Source organism: Pungitius pungitius, chromosome 14 (genome assembly GCF_949316345.1).
Source record: "Pungitius pungitius chromosome 14, fPunPun2.1, whole genome shotgun sequence".
Lineage (NCBI taxonomy): Eukaryota > Metazoa > Chordata > Actinopteri > Perciformes > Gasterosteidae > Pungitius > Pungitius pungitius.
The window spans coordinates 9830586-9846606 of NC_084913.1; the positions used below are offsets into that span (position 1 = coordinate 9830586).

Below are 16021 nucleotides of genomic sequence, written 5' to 3' on the forward strand. Positions count from 1 at the left end.
ACTTGCTTGCAGAGTGAAATATAAATCTGAGCTATGTGGTGCACCCAATGCAGTAAAGGCAATTGACAGCCCTGCATTACCATAGCAACACCATTCATGTGAGATGCAAGCACATGTTGAATCTTGCCAAATCTCATGGGCTCACTGCACCACCTGATGGCCTGCAGCTAGCATAACAGTTAATGCAACGTGAACAACAAAGACTAAATCAGTTTAATTGTAAATGCTTAACATGATTTCCTTTCAGGGTCGCAATCTTGATTTGTAGATCAAAATCTTAAAAGCGGACAGCATTTGGGTCATGGCGTGTAGAGGAAGAAGAAAAGCACTGATTGCCCCCCCAAAAAATAAATGAAAGAAGTCCTAAATCAAAGAAATAATCTCCATTAACCCATAACCCCATGACAAAGTCAAATAGCTCTGTCAGTCACCCGATTCTATACTTACCGACTGCGTTCTGGAAATATTGGAGGATTTCTGTCATAAGGAATATCAGTGGTTCAGTTCAGTTACTTCCAAAGTATTATGCATCGTATTGATGTTACATATGCATTATGAAGGACTTCTACAATAAGCTGAAAGGGAACCTAGTTCTTAGAGGACGTGGCTTGGAGGCCATTCTTAATTATTGACCTATTGCTAATATGGTTTGAAACCGAAGGAAAACCCGCTGCTAAATGTTTACTTTCTTTAATAACAGCAAAGTAGCAACGCTGCAAATGTGACATTATAAGGCAATGTTATCTTTTTAAAAGCAGTGGGAAGTTTAGAAGAAAATAACGTTAAAGGTTAACATGCAACGTTAGCAACTTTGGGATTGTGAATTGTAATTTGATTGTTTCCAAAGCTGAAATGGAAACTTTAACACGTATGAAACACATTCCCTTCGTCCTTGCAGACACTTGCCGTGTCCGCTGGACTCCGAGTGTAACTTATTTGAACTAAAAGGCGATTCAACTTATTAGTCGGTTACCCTCACTACTGCATACATATTATTGTTATCGTTTGCCGTGCGAAACCTCAGCTAATGATCAACTGACGGAATATGCGCGGCAAACGAATACCGTTAAGAGTAGTGGCATTCAACGTTAATTAGATGGAATCTAAGCGACGGCCAAAGCAAATTATAATTCCTTTGCAGGGGAGTGTGCCGTTAGTTAACAGAGTGGACAAACGTTAAGGTATGACAAAAGAGTTGGCTATCGTCAACTGCTAGCATCAGCCTTAGCGTGCGTTAAACGGTAGCAACAAACCTTCGCTCTTCCAGCTTCTAGTTTCCTCTGCCGTTCATCGTCATCCATCTCTTGACTTGAATCAAACCATTAAAAGTTCAGGACATAAAGCCTGATTAAATTTAAAAGCACAACAAACCGTTACCTGTGGCATAAGTTGGCTAAAACAAAATCTTAGAGCTTTCTTTAGACTCAACTGTCAACAGATAATATTCAACATGGCCGCCAAGTTGTCGTAACTCCGCCCTTATCGAGGTGCTCTGAACAGACGGGCCAATCAAATTACTACATTTTACATATTCAGCCAATGGTAGGGGCTTTGCTGAAATGTATTCAAACGTCTTGAACATCATTCAAAAAGTAGAATCAAGTTGACCAATAAAATCATTGTGTCAAGATTGACGGATCTTTTGGCCAATAAAAACATGTATTTGCAAACTATACGTCCATCCATTTCCTTGTTTTGAAATGGATTTTCCCGACGTTTTCTATGGGCCGATGAGTTTACATGACGTTTGGCGCAAATAATGGCTAGATGACTAGATATGGTTGCGAATAAATACGTCTGAAAACTGTGTTGGAAAGTTACCACCATTCACGTTTGACTTAATCAAACCATGACAATAGTAATGTTTCATGTATCGGTCACTTTTGATAAATACCTCTGGATTATCCAAATCGAAACAAGGCACAACTAAGAATATATCATAATATACAGTGTTCGGCTTTACTTTATTTCCATACGCTAGTCTTAAAACAAAAAATGGGATTTGAACTAATACTGCAGATATTTGATCTTGAAAATCACAGTTGTCTTTCTTTCTATGCATAGTCTTTTATGCTAAGATTTCAAGTACTTGAGACTTTGAAACCTTCTACTTGTAATTGTAATTCGTGCAATCTATACAATATTGCAATAATACTTGTCTAATCTTTAAGAATTGCACTTCTATTGATCAAATGAGAAGATATAGTGATATTTAATTTACTTTATTGTAATAGATACAACTTGGACTTGGACTTGGACTGCCTTTTTTCATCTACGGAATATATCAAAAATCAGGAACTTCCTGTCTCAAAGTGATGCAGAAAAACTAGTTCATGCATTTGTTACTTCTAGACTGGATTACTGTAATTCTTTGTTATCAGGCTGCTCTTGTAAATCGCTTAAACCTCTCCAGCTGATTCAGAATGCTGCAGCACGTGTATTAACAAGAACTAAGAAATGGGATCATATAACTCCTGTATTAACTTCTCTGCACTGGCTTCCTGTTAAATCAAGAATAGAATTTAAGGTACTTCTCCTCACCTACAAGGCACTTGCTGGTGAGGCACCGTCTTATCTTAAAGAGCTTGTTACACCGTATTGTCCTACAAGGCATCTACGCTCCATAGATGCTGGGCTACTTGTGGTTCCTAGAGTTTTAAAAAGTAGGATGGGGGCCAGAGCCTTCAGTTATCAAGCTCCTCTTTTGTGGAACCAGCTTCCACTTTCAGTCCGGGGGGCAGACTCGGTCAGTTCATTTAAGATAAAGCTTAAAACGTTCCTCTTTGATATTGCTTATAGTTAGGGCTGGCTCAGGTTAGCCTGGACCAGCCCTTAGTTAAGCTGCTCTAGGCTTAGACTGCCGGGGGACTTCTTAGGACACACCGAGCCCCTATCTCACTCTCACTCTCTCCTCCCACAATCATCCATGCTTTATTAATGTACATCACTAATTAAGCTTCTTTCCGGGAGTTTTTTGTGCTTTCTCGCCTAGCAGGTCTCCGTGGATCATAGTTTCGTGCGGACCCCGGTTCTGACTCCTGGCTCATGGCTCTGCTGACACCTGCTACTGCCATCATCATTACTTTAAATATGATTCATATTACTGTCATCAAAAACCAACATCTTTCTGCTCTCCCTCCCCACAGAAGCCTCTGTGGATGGTGGTTCGATCTGATGGAGGTTGTCCCTGCAGTGGTCCTGCCGTACACCTCTTCTGCTACTTGCAATTACTTGTATCATTTCAGTTAGAGAAATTGAATGTATTGTACATCTTTTACATTGTTGATTCTGTACACATGACATCCATTGCAGTCTGTCCATCCCGGGAGAGGGATCCCTCCTCTGACGTTCTCCCTAAGGTTTCTTCCCTTTTTTCCCCATTGAAGGTTTTTTTTCATATTTTGGGGAGTTTTTCCTGTGCCGATGTGAGGGTTTCGGGACAGAGGATGTTGCATGTGTACAGACTGTAAAGCCCTCTGAGGCAAATTTGTAATTTGCGATTTTGGGCTATACAAAATAAAATGAATTGAATTGAATTGAATTAGATAGATCAAGGACATCTGTACACCAATAAACACTCCCAGTACTCGTTGCGTTGGGTTCACTGAGAGCATTGTATTTTGCGTCTAGTATATATATACATAATATATTTTGATTTTTAGAGACAAACATATTTTAATGTGTAGGTCTTTACAGGATTGAGGTGTTTCCCTATATCAAAATTACTGGGAAGACACCTGGAAGTGAAGTCCTTCGGACCAGGATTTGACTGGTCGATGAGTACTAAAACGACCAAAAAAAGTCAAACAGCTGCACATTGCAATTCAAAAAGTGTCTTTCCTGGAGAACACATCTTAATTAACCCTGACTCGGGCATTATTGTTGTTATTAAAGTAATGGTGCAGAAAGCAATACAAAGCCTTGACCAAAGAAATAAATGTATAATTCAATGGATGCATTACCTACGTACGGAAATATCCTAAAATACCCAGAGGAAAAGTTCCGCCCGAACAGGGACTTGAACCCTGGACCCTCAGATTAAAAGTCTGATGCTCTACCGACTGAGCTATCCGGGCTTCGAGATCTGTTAGGACCATACCCAATTTTAAATGTAAGATTCACACCATGACATTCATACACACATATCTTCACGGGACCATTTGTGGTCAAGAGGAGGGGATCATTTCCTTAACTCAGCTATTTACTTCCGACATGAACCATGGAAGTCCTATGTCACAGGCACCTCAATAAAGTTTCTATCCGTGTTAGTTTGTCTTGGTAGTTGCTCCTACACACAAAATAATGTAGCATTGCATCATTACCTTGTCTTTAATGGAGGAATTTACAGATCTACAAAATTGTATTCGGAAATATGTATAAAAAAATATATATCACGTCAATCAAACATTAGTGCACTGAAGCAATGGATACTTTACCATATTAACATACATCTTTATACCCAACCACAAAACCAAACCTTTATTGACAACGGTCAATCATCATGGCACATCCCTTTGATAAATAAAATAATTAAAATATACTGTACATACATACGAAAACATCCAAAAAACAAATAATCCTAGTTAAGCGACACCCTCTCCATTAATAGATGATTAACCTGCATAATTCTTCTTTTGACTAATTGTGGCCTAATGACAGGAGAATGGGAGAAAGTCGTGCTGTTGATCAACAGGAAGTGGAGGATGGTCATTCTTCTTGGGGATGAATAATAACTTTTTAGAAGAATGTGGTTATGGTGGTCATGCACTTGTGCTAGAGGGCATTTTGTATGGGACAGAAGTCAATATACATGCTCAAAGTAGCCTTGTCTTTCTGCTGCGCCCTTTCGCAAGTCTGTTGAAAAATAATGAATGGTAAAAAATAGCATCGTGTCTGTCTGGTAAGATCTGTTGTAGCAACCAATTAGTTTGTTTTTCATAAAACACGTATGGATACATACACATTGCAACATGTTGGCCTTTTAATTGTGTACATTTGATCAATTAAATATGCTGAATGATTGTTGTGTGAAGTCACCTGATGATATTTATCTACAGTGCACAGTATGTATGACAAGCAGGCTGCGCCGTACAATTATGTTTTGAACAAGAATCTGTGCAAACTGAGCCAGACTTCACATGAATTGTGTTATGCAATTCATGTCGAAAGAAAGAAACAAGTCGCTCACAGTTAAAATCTTATTACAAAAATGTCAATGTTTTGTTACTATTAGATGCCTTCATATGTTTTGCAAAGAGGCGGAATGCCAGCTGAAAGACAGAGCACAGGTCCCGCAACAGGTACAATAACAGATTCAAAAAAATAAAAGTCAACTTGGTACCAGCATCATTATCAACACATCTTGGTGAATGCTGTTATTGTCAGAGATATACCACACATTCTTCAAATTTTACTTGTGTACTAAAGCCATCTGACTTGTAAGAGTGAAATTTACAGACAGAACAATTTGGATTGTTATGATTACATTGTGGGTTTTCGACAGTGAAATAGTGCAAAGGATGAAGTGTTCACATGTTAATTTACATCCCAGTAATACATGCACTTTCATCATGTAATCTTCTGACATTATAAAAGAGCATAGCCCGGCTATAATATAACAACTGGATCTTGTAGGTCCTCTTCAGGTCACAATTTAGATATTTACCCTGTTTGCCTATTTAGGCATGCAGTCTGTTATATAGTATCTTAGAAGGGGGTCTCATTGGGGATTTCTCCGGTTACGTGTTTGTAGGTTTCATGGCACACTGCTCTTGCATACGTTCAGCTCCACACGTGTCCGATCAGATGGTAAGGCCTGAACGTTTTTGTGGAGGACGTGTGCCTGGATATCTGTGGTGGGGGACGCTGATGCTCATTCGCATAACTTGGTTATGTAATCTAAAGTGAGAGGAGGGAAAAAATATACTATTCATTTGTATTGTCATCACGGAAAATAACATCGCCCTTCCAATCACACACAAACGGCATTCACCTTGTGTATGTGCGGTGGCATGTCGTCCTCTGAGCTCTCCTCTGGTAGTGTCTCATGGTGTCGTCGTGCAGCCTGACCCTCCTCTGCCCACCCTCCCATGGGCACACCGCGGGCCGACCTCACTACTTTCCCCCCTGCACCGAAAACCGCAGGACACAGACAGTAGAGTTGAAAATCACCAGAGATGAATGACACCACATTGGCTACTGTGCTGTCAACTGTCCTCAGTTGATTTAAACAAATCATGAATTCCTCTGATAGTGGATGGATGTTAGCAAGTATTCAGATAAATAAACTCTGTTTCTTACATACTGCAATACTTTGCTAAATCTGGTCCTCTGGTCATCTCATGTCTATGTCTTAAATGTACTATATTTTTAAGACATATTTGCTGTATTCACTTGTTTTCATTCATAAAACTACTGTTAGTGAAATAAGAACTGTTGTGGCCATATCAGAAAAGTAAGGTCAGTATTCTTATTATGGGATTAATTTAATCTCTTAAGAAGAATGTTTGGATGATGGTCTTTTTGAGTGGCACAAAAGTGAGAGATAATCAAAAACATAGTTACCCTTGGTGGAGTCAGCAAAACGCTGCTGGCCTATGCTGTGTGATGATGCCCCCTCTTGGCCCAGTGCGGTACTGCTGATGCACGAGGCTGACGTGGGAATGGCACTGGGACTTGGTACTGTGGTAGGAAAGGTGTGCGAGCGGGGTAATTGTCTGTGTTGAGGGTTGGGTACGCTCCTCACTTCGTCAGGGATGCTGTCACTGCTTTCGTCACTGTCCTGTCTGTGCCATGTGTGACGGGATAGCTCGCCATGGGACTGCTGCTTGTGTAGCTACAGGGAAGATAAGACATACAAGGATGAATGTGGCAATAGAAATGTAATTTAGTTTTGTTCATGATTCAGATGTCCTCTACTGGGTCCCCACACACGCTCTCTTTTCAATAACAATTACCTCATGCATGTAAAGAGCATGGATGCTCATCTCAGTGGAGGCGTACTCGGACAGGACCAAACTGGTGAGTTGACCCTCCCATGCACTGCTGCCTGAGCTCACGGTCCGGGCATCCGTTCTATGGAAAGAGAATGCAAAAAAATGAGAAAATGTGGCTATGAAGGGCAGGGATAGGGATGACAAGATGATAGAACATACAGTGAGTATTGATCATAAATTAAGCTTGGAACAAGGTTAAAACAACGAATCCCTTTTAAGATTGTTGTACAGACAGATGTAGCCCCAAGATGTAATGGATTTGGGGCATGATTAAGAAGGAGAATGTACTTACCCAGAGCCTGCCATTGCTTTGCTCATTGTTGACGTGTTCCCCGAAGCCCTGTGAGCTGCATTTAAGCTGCCTCTCAGGTGAAGACTACCGCTATTTGGGGAGAGGGAGCGTAAGGCAGATGCCCCATCACTCAGGCCTGCTTGATTGGTCAGAGAGCTATCGTGCCCAAAATGAATGGACGTCAGTGTGGAGGGACCCACCAAAAGATTTGCAACGAGGCTCCTTGGCTGCAAGAGAGAGAAAGGGCAAGAGACAAGAGAGTAACTCAAATTCTTGCATCAGACAACTGTGATACTGAAGCACGGATCTTGGTTTCTCACTTTACCTCAGACTCGGACAGGGAGAGTGGATGTGTGTCAGAAGAGGCCCCTGTGGCCTCTCTGTGCACTCGCTCCTTCAATTGGCTGATGAAGTGTGTGGTCTCCTGTGGAGGCTGCCACTGGGGGTTGGTGATGGCAAAGTGCATCAGAGACAATTCTGTCTTCCCGTCCTCTGCCTGTTGATAGATAGACGCCTCTGTCTTCCCCGCAGACATCCACTGCAGAGGGAGGAGAAGGGGTAAGGCAACACGTATACCACAGTTGAAAGACAAGTCATTTTAGTATTTTCAAGTTTGTCTTCATTAGTATCTTTCAGTATATCTGTGTGGCTTCCCTTAACGTGTCCGTCCCTTACCGCAGGGTGTCCATGCTGCCTGATGTCCATCTGGGCAAACGAACATGTGTCTCCTACCCCGACTACCTCCACAGTGAAGTTCCTGAAGAAATCAATGATCTCCAGGGACTTCCTCCTCAGGCAGAAGATCAGGATGATGGGAGTCACCACTGGACTTATCAGCTCCTCTAGAATGAACACCTTGAGGAAAAAAGAGGAAAAAAATTGACGCTGTACACTGTGGTTGTCGTTTTTGGATTATCAACCACATCAAAGTAGTGCTGACCATCTAATTCATAGGTTGAGTGTGCTATGTAAAATGACACGTTTGTGTTGATTAAAATCTTGAGGAACTGACCCCATCATTTAAGATTGACAATCAGGAAGTGTACTATGATCCACAGAAGCTGTGCTGCATCTTCTTGTGAAGCAGAAATCTTTAGTTCTACTCACTAGAAGCTCCCAAGGAAGCGCCAGATAAATAGTGGTTATGAAAATATATCGACAATATCAACAGAATAAGCATTGGCCTTTTGAGTGTCAAAGTAGAAGCAGTACATATGTTAGTAATAACATTAATGATGGCTTGAATGCACTTATAACTCTCCCAGACAGCCACTTTACACACTAGCAGGGGAACGTAAACCGGTATATAATCGGACTACATCTATCCATTATGTGGATCAATGACACCTAATATCATGTTATTAAATGTTACCATGTAAATAACACAGTTTTGCTAAGTTTCTTCCCCTTTGCTCTTGATATTTATTCACAGTTCAGTATCCATACTCACTGCTTTGTACTGGAAGAGCTGCGAGAACTGGTCACGAGTCTCATATCTATGTGCATTGCCCTGCCAGTGGTCAGGCATGTAGTGGATATGAGCCAGGATCACCCTCAGCAGCTGCTCAGGGCAAAAAACCATGTGCTTATCAGGGATAAAGGATCTGAAAAGACAAAACACAGAGTTGGTGGAAAATAATGTAAGTTTCACAACTTAAGATGGTAAAAAACAATAAAAATATTGTGATATTTTCTGCCAAAGTGCTTGATATATAATCCTAAAGTTCAGAATCTACCTTTGAAATGCGTGATGGGTTCTTGAATATCTTGAATTGTTTAATAGATAAATAAAAGTATATGTGTATACACACACACACTATACTAATATATATATATATACATACATACATACATACATACATACATACATACATACATACATACATACATACATACATACATACATACATACATACATACATACATACATACATACATACATACATACATACATACATACATACATACATACATACATACATACATACATACATACATACATACATACATACATACATACATACATACATACATACACACACTATTTACTAGTATCTGATCAAGAGCTATTAAAGACTTCTACTAGTTGAGGCTGCTTACTGAAGGAAACCCTCTTATACTCAGCTGTTATAAAGAAGAATAAGCTGCATGTGAGCATTACAGGGATTACATGTCTAGGTAGCTTTAAAAGGGCAATAAAGAAATGGATCATGGATAACAACCCTGATCTCCCACATGGTTGAAGATTTCTGTCTATTATTCCAATTCATATGTTTCCCATATCATATCAGTTGTAGAGTGACTTTGGAAATACCCAAAGGCAAGGAATGTTATAATATGTTTTAACTATTGTAGTTGCCATCTCTTCCCCCTACTTCCCCTCCACATTGAACCACAATTGTTGTTCGATTACATCAACAAATCATCAAATTATTAATTTGGCTGTTAAATAAATTGCTTTGGTTAAATAAAAGAATTCAATCAATTCTGGAGTAGTTTTTTTGGGGTTGAATCAAAAAAGCCAACAGACTGACTGGGTGACATTGATCCACTACCTGCAGACTGTGATACACACTCCAAGCAGTGTGATCGATGAGAGAACATGTTCCACTGAGAGAACATCCTCATCATAGATGGTCAGGGCGATGAGGACAGCCAGAAGGGACCCGGCAAAAAACGCTACATTTTTGGCAACCACCGTCAGCAGTGGTGAGAGGAAACAGTTCATATACTTGGATGCCGGCTGATGGAAACGAAGGAAGAGGAACAGAAAACGGAGGAAATGAATAATAACTTTACAAGCAGTTGATGAGAAGCACCAGTATAAGTAATAGGAGTATGATATTCACACTAAACTATAATATTGTTGACATGCATTTTAATTCATAAAAACAAATACAAAAATAAACCATCGCAGGACAAGCAGCTAAGGAGCATTGAATGTTCACAGGAGATGAGCAACCATCTTATCTGACCTTGTATCCTTTGCTGAGGCGTGACATGAGCTCATGATCCAGCTCATTAAAGTGCCGCAGGTAACATCGACCATACAGAGACCAGCATCTCGCTCCCAGAGAACCAGGTTCTCGCTTGATAACCTAGGTCCAAAGGCACAAGAAACTATTGTCTAGAGAGCAGTAAATGAGAAAAGATAAGGGATGTGGTTTATGTGTCGATGTGAAGCGCTTACCTCTGTATAACTAAAGAAGGCGTAAAGGATCTGCCACACCAGAATGACGGGACACAGCAGCAGGTTGGCGATCCCAATCCAGAGGATACGGGAGGCCAGCCTGTTTGCCAGCTCAAGCCTGTTACCTCCTCTCTTGTACTCAGGTTTAAGGCTCCACTCGTTCTCAAACAGAGAGCCTACAGAGCAAATCAAAAGGATGTTCCTTTGTAATTGGAAACCTTGACAAATAGGCAAATATCTCAGTGTGGGCATGCAAATGGTTCCTTTGACCTGATGATATTGAAAAAACGTTATTAATCCCCGGTGGGGAAATTCGTTTGCGACCAAAAAAACAAACCACTCATAGAGACAATAATCAACAGTCCACAGTGCCAAATGAACCATGATTGAACGACATCAAACCTAAAAACTACATCTAGAGTGTTCATTAAAATAAATCTAACTGCAGCTGGAATAAAAGATCTCCTGTAAGGACCCCGTGAGTGGTTCAGTAGACCCCCCACCTGTAGAAGGGGACATGAGCAAAGATCTCCTGTTGGAAAACATGAAGTCTGGACGGAGACTTTTTAAATAAACATCAGTGTTTCGGTTCGATTTACTGTCCAGATAGACTTCAAGACATTTATTTGACTGGACAAGTCTGCTTTCTTCTGAAGTCAATAATCAACTATCAATACAATAGAAAGACAAAAACCTTATGTAGAAATAAAATGAATCACATCACCAACATGAACGCACCTGGCCCCCAAAAGAAGATGAGCTCAAAGTTGTATTTGAGACCGCGGGTGTAGAACACAGACTCCTCAAGTCCAGGAAGTCGAAATCGCACAGGAAGGAGTGATTTATTCACCATGGCAACCTTGAGAAGTAAAACAAGAACGTTTTGGTTTGAGGTCACACTCTTTTGCGTTGTGTGCAGGTAGCTGAATCAGACAAATAGTTCAGAATCCAAACATCGTGTTAACTTGTCATCAAAAGGGGACGAACCATGTAGTTTTTAAAGCGGAGGATGCGGTGGTAAATGTCGAGCTCCGTCAGCTCCTTTTTATGGATACAGATCTGGTGCTCCTTCTGGATCTCCACTATCCTGGCCTGAACCTCCTGCCATGTTGCATAGGGAAGCTCTGACTGAAAAGAAAGAAGCGCCAGTTGGTACATTGGATTTAAATACTCAATATCTCTTTTAAAACAAATGTTTGAGTCTGTCTCACCATGGTCATCTTGAGTGCATTAATGTAGAAGGCTCGTATCTCCCAGTAGCAGCAGACGTTGTAAAGGAATTTGATTAGGCGATGTAGCCAAAACACCCCAGAGATGATTAACACGAAGATCACAAACGCATTATCTCGGATACTGTGGAAGAAGATATTAACTTTTATAATTCAAAAACGTATACATCAAAATACCAAGAATGTCTGATTGTTCTTATTTCACCAACACAATCATCCCCCCTATCCTCAACTACACACTAACTATAAAACTACTACCACTGCTGCTTTGCAGAAGAAACCATCCGAACAAATGAGGGTGTCACACTCACCGGGCACTGCACACATCCACTGGGAGGAAGGCATCAGGCAACGTGACTTTAGATGAATCAGTGTGGTTTACAAACTTGTTGGCAAAGAGTATGTCATAGTCCACACAGTTAGCTAGGAACACCGTGAAGCCAACCACAAACAGCAGTTGACTGCATGAAGAAAGGGAGAAGGAGAGAACATACAACATCAAGCTCTGTCATATACAAACTCCTTACAAACACAGTTCTTGATGGGAAGGGTACATACACAAGCTCAAAGATCTCCCCCAGCAGCATACAGGTGAATCCATTCTTCTGGTGCAGATTATAAACGTAACTGATGTTAAGGAATATTATAAATGTACAAATCGGCCCTGTTTGTGTTAAAAATGTTCCCATGCAGAATCAAAGAAGCACAATTCATGCGTCATGTTTGTTCAGGAGACCAAACATAAGGAATACATGCCAAATCCATGTTGAAGGATATTCTCTGGAAAAACAGGTCCAGGTTTTCTATATGGTGCCATTGGGCTGCAAAAAATGTATTAAAAGTTAGGATCAGTGTTGTTGTTAATCATCATCGTCAGTGTAAAAAAAAAGAGGGGGGGGGGGTTCTCAGTGTGATAATTGCAGGATTTGTCTCATACATTTGGCTCCCTCTGGTACATGCATCAGCGGGTTCTCTTCTCCAGGGGGAGAGTCGCTGTAGGACGCTTCCAGGCGCTGGTACTCTGTGTCAAAGTGCGCCATAGTCACAGTTGCTTCAGTCTCACCAAGTAGCTGAGCCCACTGCTACAGACTACAGTGTAGAAAATGGCAGGGAGGAATGAGGAAAGGGCAGAAAGGAGTGAAATAGACGTTATTAAGGTTTAATCATCTTAAAATATGTTTACAATTAACTCATTTGACACTTACTCTCTATATTACGGAAAGCTTGTATTACAGACCACAGCCTCTTTTGAGGCCTTGTTATTTCGATTGATTTATTCACGACTGAATGGTAATCCTTTAAGGAAAAAAAATACACCTGATCCGTCAGAGGGCAGATCAGAGGTGAGGATCAGTTACAGAGCAGCAACCCTTCAGCACAATTCGTGTGGACAAAGGGCTTCTTGATGAAGGGTAGGCTCCTCTTACAAATGCAACTGAACCATATTCACACAAGACTAGATTTGGAGGGGGTAGATATATAAAAATGTGCCCTATAGGCATAGAAAGTTCTTTGTGACTGATGTTCTTAGAAAGTCAATGGCAATGGTCCAAGAACATTCTCTTTGGTATAATTAAAATGAGCATCTTGTGTGTTTCTCAAACTTGTTATAGATGCTTTGTGTTGCAGCTACCCTCCTCATTTAAACTCAACTATTTAAGGGAAGTTTTAACCAACCAAAATAGATCTAAAAGCATCCAGGTGGATATCAATACCACAAAAGCTCCCAAAGACACTGATCAAGATTGAATCGACCCAAGACATCTTTAGGTGTGATGACTGTCCTTAAACCCATTGACTACTCCACTAATCAGGGACCATCATTACACACTTACTGATTCGTTACTGTAGGTGGAAACACACACAGATCACTTCTAACCTACATACACGGTTTCAAAACAGAGCTGTGGTGTATGTAACGTATGTAAAGTTTCAGGAATTAGCCTACCTCCATTGCAGTACAGTACGTCCCGTCCACATCTGGTATTTACTCAACATAACTAGCTGTGAAAAAAAAACACAGAGACATGTTCTTTAGTCTTCTCTGGCACCATAACGTACGAAGCACTAGAGTCCAGCGCGAGGATAAATCCTAACGAGATAAACAAAAAGACCGTCGTGTGGTTGTTTTTACAACAGGAAATACGAGACACGTTAAAGTACGAAGAATGAGAACCGATTCAGGTGTTGTTGTTGTGGTGGTTTGACAGCAAAGGCCTGCCACCCTCTCACACAGATATGTCACCGAGTACGTACCGCTGGATTCCTCCACCTCCGCTGTGTCAGACCTAACAGTCAAACGCGGGAATTAATTGTATTGTTTTAACAAGTTAACACCCGTCTTGCTTTCGTTTTCCTCTCGGTTGCCTTTGAAATATAGGAGTCACACACGAGCCAGTTTCATTTTTGAAACAGCTAGCCGTGTCGTCTGTCAACGATGACGGACAGTGACGTTATCCAATCAGAAAAAGGATTGAAGAGAAACAGCCAATCAGAGGTGGTAAGAGGCGGGCTGTTGGGTTCCGTAGGACCGACACGCCTTATTATACAAAGAGGAGCCTCCACGACGAGCTCCCTAGTTACTGTTTAATTAAATCGGTGTTTACTACCACCGCCTGGTCATTTTAGGTGGTACTACAGTAGGGTCAGAGGTACTCTCATACTGCAAGTGCACTCTTGGAAATGCTGCTGTATAAGCATTCTATTTACATTAAAAACAAGTGGGACATATCCGGTTATTACATAGTTTTAACTTTTCAACATTTAAAAAATGCATCCAAAAAGCTGGATAATATGTGTGCTAGTTTCAATTTCACTGCTTGATTAAACAGTTTTGAAAATTTTCTCTGCTGCGATGAATATTTTGTTAAATGTGTTAGTCTCACTTCTACATATCACTGTGTATGTGTGTGTGTGGACCTTTGCATTTAATTAGGTTAATGACAATTTAATTCTTCAGTCTCCCCAGACAGAAGTGTGGTTTTCACACACATATGCCACAATAGACAAAAACAGGACGACAGACAAACACACAAACAAATAAGCATTGCACACAAAGTCATTCATGTTGCCAATAAGACAAGTTGTCAGCTCTTTCGGCGATGTCTCTTTTTTCACCGCTACAATACATTTTTCAGTTTCTTTCTCATTCCTCCTCTCTCCTTTATTTTTTCTCCATCATGTAACTAGTTCTGATAGTGTTTCTGTCTGTTTGTCTTGTGTGTGTGTGTGTGTGTGTGTGGGGTAAGATTATTTAAAAAGGAGCCAGGGGTATCTAAAGGCAGGGGGGAGTCTGTGTAATCCAGTAATTATAGAGATCTGGATAATTTAATCTGTTCTGAGTGGGATTAGGCTTCATTCAGTTTAATCCAGTTGAAAAGTATGTCACAACTGATAAAGCACAAACAGTAACTGAAATGTAAAAATAATAATGAATTTCTCGCCTCTGTTAGACAAAAAATAAACGCAATCGAGTACATTGACATATTATAGAACATTTCAAAATAGGATAGTTGGGAATTTTAAGATCTAAAAATAGAGTTAGAGTTCATTTCTCTGTTTCTTTTGTTTTAATGTTGAATCTAAATTTACTGTTTAATTCTTGGTTGTGTCACTAACTATGAATAATTTGTGTTGTATGATGTGATTCTGTTCCATTGTGTTTGTATGTGTGTGTGAGCATGATAGTGCTCTGCCATAGGCTATAGCCATCTGATTAAATTACCGCATAGTCTTTTGGGAATTACAGGGTTGCATTGACAGCTAATTTGGACATGCTGTCATGCTGCCATGGGATGTGCTGCGATAGCAAGGGCTGGGGTGTGGCAGAAGGGGGTGCTGGGGAGGGGAGCAGGGAAAAGGGAATAAGCATGAGGTCATCTCTCTATATAATCAGATCAAGCTCCTTCCTAGGTTTGCACCCATGCTAACGTAACTCAGCAGGAATGGGATCTATACAAACAAATGAACAAACAATTTACACAGGTTGAAATACTGGACACTGATCAAACAGCCTAAAAAAATGCCCTTTAGTCTTAAGTGCTACTACTAAACGTGGAGTCTCCTAAAACCCCTTATTTTATATAACATACTAGCAATATGGGTCTCTGAAATATGCCACCTGCAAATGTTGATACACATGGAAGGATTGATAGCCATATGTATTTTGCCATATGTATCCCTCTGTCTATGAAAGAAGCAACAATACATACTCCACGAATTATAGCTTGAACACTACTTTTAGTCGTGACTTTTGGTCCTTAAAGTTTATATTGATGCTTTTCAATAGACTTTGTTTAAATAAGTCATTTGAATG

The 16021-nt window shown here is 40.4% G+C and overlaps 2 protein-coding genes and 1 non-coding gene across 14 annotated transcripts in view; all 3 read right to left on the reverse strand.

Moving 5' to 3' along the window:
• pcnt (pericentrin) overlaps positions 1-1444 on the reverse strand; it is a 32640-nt gene extending 31196 nt beyond the window's left edge. For 9 of the 12 annotated variants that reach the window (XM_062557134.1, XM_062557131.1, XM_062557133.1 and 6 more), the window contains exons 1-2: positions 1254-1444; positions 448-477 (exon numbers count right to left, since the gene is read on the reverse strand). In XM_062557134.1, coding sequence (XP_062413118.1) covers positions 448-477; positions 1254-1301 — 78 coding nt within the window. In that variant the 5' untranslated portion in view covers positions 1302-1444. The remainder of the gene's footprint in view (positions 1-447; positions 478-1253) is intronic. The other 3 variants (XM_037486031.2, XM_037486032.2, XM_062557130.1) reach the window with 1 other exon arrangement.
• Positions 1445-4003: 2559 nt separating this feature from the next.
• On the reverse strand, positions 4004-4076 carry trnak-uuu (transfer RNA lysine (anticodon UUU)). Its single transcript has one exon. It is a non-coding gene; the product is annotated as a tRNA-Lys (tRNA).
• A 239-nt stretch (positions 4077-4315) lies between these two features.
• On the reverse strand, positions 4316-14151 carry atg9a (ATG9 autophagy related 9 homolog A (S. cerevisiae)). Its single transcript, XM_037486711.2, has 20 exons — positions 13963-14151; positions 13655-13710; positions 12644-12795; positions 12484-12527; positions 12265-12329; positions 12018-12167; positions 11689-11830; positions 11465-11605; positions 11216-11336; positions 10478-10653; positions 10263-10385; positions 9843-10030; positions 8738-8891; positions 7963-8142; positions 7613-7825; positions 7288-7514; positions 6957-7074; positions 6565-6835; positions 5993-6126; positions 4316-5898 (listed from the first exon to the last, which is right to left on the reverse strand). Exons 3-20 carry the CDS (start codon positions 12744-12746, stop codon positions 5890-5892), a joined length of 2559 nt encoding a protein of 852 aa, XP_037342608.2. The 5' UTR covers positions 12747-12795; positions 13655-13710; positions 13963-14151; the 3' UTR covers positions 4316-5889.
• Between the last annotated feature and the right edge of the window lie 1870 nt (positions 14152-16021).

Excerpts from the sequence above, each read along its gene's own strand:
- atg9a (XM_037486711.2), bottom strand. The coding sequence starts at position 12,746 with ATGGCGCACTTTGACACAGAGTACCAGCGCCTGGAAGCGTCCTACAGC. Across the intron at positions 10,031-10,262 it reads GCCTCAGCAAAGGATACAAG|CCGGCATCCAAGTATATGAA; the intron begins GTCAGATAAGAT and ends CGTTTCCATCAG. Across the intron at positions 7,826-7,962 it reads GGCAGCATGGACACCCTGCG|TGGATGTCTGCGGGGAAGAC; the intron begins GTAAGGGACGGA and ends CTCCCTCTGCAG.